This window comes from Lolium perenne, chromosome 4, assembly GCF_019359855.2.
Source record: "Lolium perenne isolate Kyuss_39 chromosome 4, Kyuss_2.0, whole genome shotgun sequence".
NCBI lineage: Eukaryota > Viridiplantae > Streptophyta > Magnoliopsida > Poales > Poaceae > Lolium > Lolium perenne.
In genome coordinates this window covers 327,012,119-327,019,974 of record NC_067247.2, presented here as the reverse complement: position 1 = coordinate 327,019,974, position 7,856 = coordinate 327,012,119, and the positions used below count along the sequence as shown (strand labels likewise).

Genomic DNA, 7,856 nt, shown 5'->3' with positions numbered 1-7,856 from the left:
TTCTCACCGCTTGCTTGTTTCTCTATCTCGTATCCAAATTCCCTTGTAATGGCTACAATCCGGTGTATGTGAACAATAAATTGTAATTTATACTCTTTGTTCATTGCTAAATCAAGTAGGATCATAATGCACTACATGTAAGGATAACTTAGTAAGTCTGCAAATTTGACAGTCCCTGGTATGGATCCGGGAAGGAGCCCATGAAGCCCATGAGAATAAAAGGACTCGGAAGCATCTGAAGCCTAGGAAGAAGATGTGATTGGCAAGGAAAAGCCCATCAAGTAGACAACATTGGCATAGGCCCATCGTTGTATTTGTAACCGACCCGAATTAGACTCTCAGATCCGGCCTCTCATATAAAGGTCTGGAGAAGCCAATAGGAAGGGTATACTTAGATTGATTCAGACACAATCTTTGCAACCCTAGATCTGTTCTAGGAACCCGACGTTTTGAGCCTTCTAGTAATAACACTGGACCACCTTATTTGTCTAATAAGCCGACAAAATCACCAGCACACCTCTTTCCATGAAACCCAAATCCATAGCCATGGACATTGTTGAGGTTACCCCTCGTTAATTGGTACCGTCTCTGAAAAATATGGCCGCTGGAGTCATAGATTCGACTACTCCTTCTTCACCAAGCAACAACTCAACGATTATCGGTGGGCGGATCAAGGATTTTCACCCAAGAGAAAAAAAAGGTCAAACTCAACAATTCCTTTCAGAAGAGAATGAGGTGTAAATACCGTCATCGGAAAGTCCAACAAACAACTCTCGCCGCAATCTCTCGTATCTTCTGTTTCGCCGTCGTGTAGTTATTTGAAGCTCCACCACTACAACCGACACACATACTACCTTTGTTCATAAAAGAATATCAAAGTTTATCTAAATTTGTACGTATCTAGACTCTCCTGTATATATACATCTAAACTTAGATAAGTTTCCGATATTTTTTTATTAACGGAGAAAGTAACAGAAAACCATTTCACTCACTCTGCCAGAAGGAAGAAACGACCCTTGCTCGCTCTTGTCCACTGCCTCACGTCCGACTTGATATGGTCGTTAACCATGACAATTATGTTCAATCTTCTTCTCTCCGAGTTATACAGATTGTATCTCGCCGACAAGAAATCAGTGATGATTTATCATGTCATGAAATGTGTCTCAAACGCTGCATGGGCTTTTGCTGGCCTTTTTAAGTGAGGCAAGGAGCCCATGGTCTTCAGACTTGGGCCATCGTGTCCCACAGCTGTTGCGCTGACTTCGTCACAGAAAAAAATTGCGCTGATAACTATTCTTAGGTCCACTGTCGTCTATCTTTCACACAGGAAGATCGATAACACGCCACCCTCGCTTTCACTCGGAGAGACACGCAACCGCTGACGATAGCAAGAAGCAGATTTTTTTTTTCTTGAGGGATCCGACAATATAATAAGTATATAACAATTGAAACATACGCGGGCGCCACCCATGAATTGAGCAAACACAAGGAGGAAGATGCATCGCAGAAAAATCAACTGTACCCAATTAAAACTGGTCAACAGTGTCGCTCGTAGCCGCCCATGCATGCTGGCTGGATGGTTTGACCCGCACAGTACTCCCGGCTAACTGGAGCATTCATGTATTTAAGGAGCACGGTAGAACCGCGGTAGCAGCTCTTCCAACCCACGCGACAAGCAAGCACCATGGCCGCCTCCGCCGCGCCTGCGCCGCCGCACGTGCTCATCCTCCCTTACCCGGCCCAGGGCCACGTGATCCCGTTCATGGAGCTCGCCCACCGCTTCCTCGACCGCGGCTTCGACGTCACCTTCGTCAACACCAAGTACAACCACGACCGCGTCATGGCCGCCGCCGACGCTGCCACCACGACCTTCACAGGCCTATCTTCCAGGCTGCGCCTCGTCGCGGTCGCGGACGGGATAGACGCCGGAGGCCACGAGAACCTGGTCCTGCTCAACGCCGCCATCCAGGTGGACATCCCGCCGCAGCTGGAGCCGCTTCTCGACGGCGACGGCGAGGGGCTAGGGAAGGTGACGTGCGTGGTCGTCGACGTCGCCATGTCGTTCGCGCTGGACGTCGTCAAGCGTCGCGGGATCACCTCGGCTGCGCTCTGGCCAGCCTCCGCGGCGGTGCTGTCAGCGATGGTCAACGCCCGGAAACTCATACGCGATGGCGTCATCGATGACGACGGTAATGTTTCCAATTTTCCATGATTATTGGAGACTCTTATTATTGTCCTAAGAATAAGATAAGATCAGCCGTGATGAATTTAGATGCTTCACTGTGTGCGCTCACATAGTCACATGTCCTTGTCCAACAACACTTTGTCCGTTTTCATTCTAGACCTCGATCCTTCGATAGTTCGATATAGGCGGATGTGTACGACTTCGAGTCACATGCTAGTGATTATCCGATCTAGACTATGAAGGATACCCTCGTATTGTGCATTCTGCCGGAAGTCCCTTCCAACATCTACACAATTCTGTGCTTTGAAAATGTTACATTTATGATGAAATTCACATGTAGTCTCCACCCATTTGTACATTATTTTTTGCTCTTTGATTTAAAACACCTGATATTTCACAAAATGGGCTATCAGTGAAACATATTTGACCACTAATCATGTTTTTTTGTTGTATTTAAGTCCCTAGAGTTTTATGGGTTTCATTGTATGTTCACTCTCAGTATTCAGTTTATTGTCTGTCGAACAACAGTTATGACTAATCCATTTTAGTACGACGGTCTTGGATCAGCATTGGCCATGTGCGCATTCTGCTCTAAGTTTCATTCCAATGTCTTAGAGTATTACTCCCTCGTGCCAAAAATATGTTGGATATAAGATTTAGTCAAAGTCAAACTTTGTAAAATTTAATCATATATTAATAAAAATATGAACATATACAATAAAAAAATTAGAATTGTTATGAAATGTATTTTCATATTATATGCATTTGACATGGTAGATCTCGTATTATTATCTATATTTTGGTTAAAGTTTGCACAGTTTAACTTGCACAAAAAATTATGCGTAACATAAAATGGGGATGAGGGAGTATGACTTACCAAATCCGACCATAGTTGTTCAGTATTGTGCAATAGTACGATTTGTTAATTTTCGCACCTGGGCCTTAGGTGGAAAGAAATTAGTGTCCGTCTATACTCTTTGATGTATTTTAAGTAAAGTATAAATTAAACTGGTCCTATATTGCAGGAGCGCCTCTTAACTTGAAGAACAACTCATTCCATCTTACCGAGTCAACGCCACCCATGGACGCGACCTTCCTCGCCTGGAATTACATGGGAAATCCTGAGGCCGAGCGCATGGTCTTTCACTACCTCGACTCGATCGCGCAGACTGCCGCAACAAAGGCGGACTACCTTCTCTGCAACACATTCGCCGACATCGAGCCGTCCGTCTTCACCGATGCTACACCAACCAACATCATTCCCATCGGCCCGCTCCGCACATGGCGGCGCCCGACGAGACATGCACCTCTAGGGCACTTTTGGCACACCGAAGATGCCACATGCATGTCCTTCCTTGACACACAACCCCGTGGCTCTGTCGTGTATGTGGCGTTCGGGAGCATCAGCATCATGACCGCAGAGCAGGTCCATGAACTCGCGCTTGGGCTCCAGGCCTCCGGCCGCCCATTCCTCTGGGTTGTTAGGCCTGAACAAGCCGGAAAACTCCCGGTCGAGTTTGCGGATGACGTGGATGGGTCCAAGAAGGGTAAAGTGGTTGGGTGGGCACCACAAGAGCAGGTGTTGGGGCATCCTTCGGTAGGGTGCTTTGTTACACATTGTGGGTGGAACTCCACACTAGAAGGCATCCGTAATGGGCTGCCCATGTTGTGTTGGCCGTACTTCCTTGACCAGGTTACGAACCAAACATACATTTGTGACATTTGGAAGGTGGGGCTAAGGGTTGCATCGGCTGAGGGAGGGGGGGTGGTGACGAAACAGAGGATGGTGGAGTTGTTGGATGGCCTTTTGGAGGATGAATCTGTCAAGGAAAGGGTGCTGAAGTTGAAGAAGATGGCAGAAACCAACATGAGTGAAGAGGGTGCATCTTTGAAAAATTTAAATATTCTAATGGAGAATTTTAAAAGGTGAATGTTACAACATGTTAATTTGTCCGTGGGTCAGCTAGTATCCTTTTTGAGATTTTTCATTGTTAGTACATGACAAGAATGTTGCGTACATTTTACATTCATTGTTTCATCAAACACACTATATTAAGGCATGGTTCTAGTGAATGTTCTGTCTTGCTTATATATTTATATATCAGTCAATGTAAGATGGATGTTGGGATATGTTTCTATGAACTTTCCCGGCAAAGCCGAAAAAGTCAGGAATATGAAGTTTTTCCTTAAGCGCAAGACAGAACTTATCGTATGGTGTAACTATTTAAAGTACGTACATGTCTTAAGCTACAAACAACAAACATGTTACATTAAAATGAAAAGAAAACTTAAAGGCAGATTAGGTTGTGAGTTGTATGCGGTACTCTACATGTAAGATCCTACATGTCGGAGGGTTTTTTTATTTCCAGAAGAATAAAAAGCAAGCGCATGTGAGAGACAATAAGTAACTTAAGGAACAATTTTTTTTTTAGAAACATAGTACAAACTCGTAGGCACTTACATACACGCGTATACATTCACTCCTATGAACGCGCGCACACACACACCCTATTTTTATGAGCACCTTCTGATGACTGAGTCGGCGGATTAGATCTTGAAATTAGCGAAGTCACCACAGATGCGTCCACTAATAGGGAAAGGCTTACCGCCGGCGACCTGGAATGGCTTACCGCCGGCGCCTTCGCATTCACCGGCGATCACCTCGCCGATGGTAATGCCTCATCGCCGGCGCCTTCCAATTCGCCGGTGGTAAGTAGCCGTTACCGCCGGCGTTTCACCCAATTCGCCGGTGGTAAGTCTTTCCGCCAGCGCTTTCCCATCTCGCCAGGGGCATCAGGTTACCGCCGACGCTTCCCGTTTCGCCAGCGGTAATATTAACAGGAGCTTCAGGTCCTTACCGCCGGCGCTTCCCATTTCGCCAGCGGTAACATTAAGAGGAGCATCAGGCTGTTACCGCCGGCGCCTTCCCATTTCGCCAGCGGTAATATTAACAGGAGCAAAAAATAAAAACTCGAATTAGACAACATATATACACCAGAATTCATAGCATATACATAGAATATACAGGCAAATACCAGAATGACAGCAAGATATACATCATTAGAAAGATACACATCATTAGCAATGATACACATCATTAGAAAGTCTCGAAATGTCCATAACATGCATGCATCAATAACACAAGTGTCGATCATATGGTTCAAACATCACGACTCGAAGTAGCACATATTACACAAATACATATAAGCCCAGTCGACGACCTAGCTAAACAACAATGACATAGTAAACTAGAGAGGAGGTGGCGGCAAGCATCATCACGATGAAAGGGGTCCTCCACATCTCCCTCCTCTGTCCCGCTCGAAAGTTGGCGTATCGAGCTTCCGCCTCCTCCAAAGTGGTGTACCCCCTGTAACTGGTGCCGCTGAAATGGTGGACCTGCCTCCTACAGTCTTCCTAGTCCTCGTAGACTCCAGGAACCCTGCCGTGGTAGACGACATAGTACGCCATCTATGCAAACACAGAAAAAAGAAAATGTAAGTTGTTAGTACACTAGTAGAGAGAGATATACCATAGAGTAGTGCAAAGAAAAAAGCATGGAAATTACTTAAGTAATTTTATGACTAACATTTGCAAAGGACAAACGTTTTTGAGTCAAGTCGGCTTCGGCGGGAAGGGACGGATGCCCTCGAGCGTGTTGAATGTTCTATCGTCACATCCATTTTCTAATCGGCCTTCTATCTCGGCCTTAGAAAGTGCGGGACCATAGTGGAACAAGCCACCATTACCGTAGACATCCCTCCAGAGTATTGTGCAAATGGTCCGCTGGATGGCACGGAGATGAACGCTGTTTTGACCTCGTCTTCTTCTTTCAATCTGATCTGGTTATAACCAGAGTATGCATCCAGAAAGGAAAGACGTTCACATTATGCCATGGAGTCGATAATTTGATCGATCCTTGGGAGGGGAAAGTGATCCTTTGGACAGTGTTTATTGAGACACGTGAAGTCGACGCACATGCGAAGGACTTTTGTGTTTTTCTTCGGCACCAGCACTGGGTTAGCTACCCACGTGGCTTCTGTATGTAATTCCTTGATAAAACCAGCTTCTCTGAGTCTATCGATTTCCGACAGCATAGCCTTGCGGTTTGGTTCCGAAAAACGCCGCAGAGGTTGTTTGATTGGTTTCTCAATTGGATCCAAGTTTAGGTGGTGCTCGGCAAGTTCCCTGGGTACTCCTGGCATGTCAGCTGGACACCATGCGAAGATTCTCCAGTGCTCACGGAGGAACTCGACGAGCGCGCTTTCCTATGCGAGGTCCATGTTTGTTGCAATGGACGTCGTTTTCTTCGGATCTGTCGGGTGGATCTATACTTCCTTGGAATCCTTTGCAGTGTTAAAAGTTGATTCTTTATTAGGCCTCCCCACGTCTGGCAGTACGTCGTAGTCAGTCGTGAGCCTTGACGCCATGTATTCTGCTTGCATCCCGAAGGTTTCTGAGAGCCGATGGAAATCCTTATCACATTTATCGGCTAACGCGAAACTTCCTTTAACTGTGATTGGCCCCTTAGGTCCAGGCATCCTCCACAACAAGTATGTGTAATGTGGTACTGCCATAAACCTGGCATATGCTGGGCGCCCCAACAGAGCGTGGTATTGTGATGGGAAATCCACGACTTCAAACTCCAGCCTCTCTATCCTGTAGTTTTCTCGAGTGCCAAACTGAACGTCGAGATTGATCTTCCCCAATGGGTAACTTGGCTTTTCTGGTGTAATGCCGTGGAAACGTGTGTCCGTTGGCTTGAGGTTTGCCAAGGATATGTTCATCTTCCTTAGTGTATCTGCGTACATAAGGTTTAAACTGCTGCCTCCATCAATGAAAACTCGAGATACATCAAATCCCGCGATCACTGCTGGTAGAATAAGTGCTGACTGCCCTGGTTGAGGAACTTGCTGCGGATGATCCGCAATTGTGAAGCCAATATCCTGTCCTGACCAATTGAGGTACTCGACTATTGGTGGAGGCATCTTTTCTGCCATGAACACCTGTCGCGAGATTACTTTCTGAGCTCTATTGGACGGTCTGCCTATCTGAATCATCGAGACCGCTCCATGGGAGTTGGGATCAACATAAGGTGGTGGTGCTGGTGCTGCCGCTATTCTGAGTTGATGTCGATTCTCGTCCGTAATTGTGGGAGGAGGTGGCAAGTGGATCTCACTCCTAGGTCCCTGAGGATTTCGACTTGCTGCCTGAGCATTGGCTTGCCCGGCGAACCTCATCATTGCTTGAAAATTTCGGCAGTCTTTCTGTAAATGTCCCGACTGCCTCTTCCCATTATTGTCGACATAGAAATGCATCTGACACGGGCCGTTCATCATATCCTCAGGGGACACGAAGGGCCTTTGGAACCTAGGCCCATTATTTGGCCTGTTGTTTCGGGAATCATCTATGTTGTCGCCTCGCTGCTCGTTGCTTTGTTGATAATTATCTCTATTGCTTCCTCCAGCGCTTGCTCGAAATCCAGCCGAAATTTGGCCTGGTGGATCATAACTCGAAAATCGAGAAAATCGTCGTCTATTTTGAAAATTTCGACTGCGGTCTTCCTCCGGTGACCTGTGTCGTTTATTATGCACAGCATCCTCGCCATTTGCCCATCTGTTCGCTATTTCCGTTAATGCTAATACTGTTCTTGGGTTCGTTCTTCCCAAGTCCT

General features: G+C 46.3%; 1 protein-coding gene across 1 annotated transcript; it reads left to right on the top strand.

Annotated features, from left to right (window-relative positions):
* The first annotated feature begins 1,577 nt into the window (after window positions 1-1,577).
* On the top strand, window positions 1,578-4,258 carry LOC127296379 (UDP-glycosyltransferase 83A1). Its single transcript, XM_051326441.2, has 2 exons — window positions 1,578-2,189; window positions 3,211-4,258. The coding sequence occupies exons 1-2, from the start codon at window positions 1,685-1,687 to the stop codon at window positions 4,113-4,115; spliced, it is 1,410 nt and encodes a 469-aa protein (XP_051182401.1). The 5' UTR covers window positions 1,578-1,684; the 3' UTR covers window positions 4,116-4,258.
* Window positions 4,259-7,856: the final 3,598 nt, after the last annotated feature.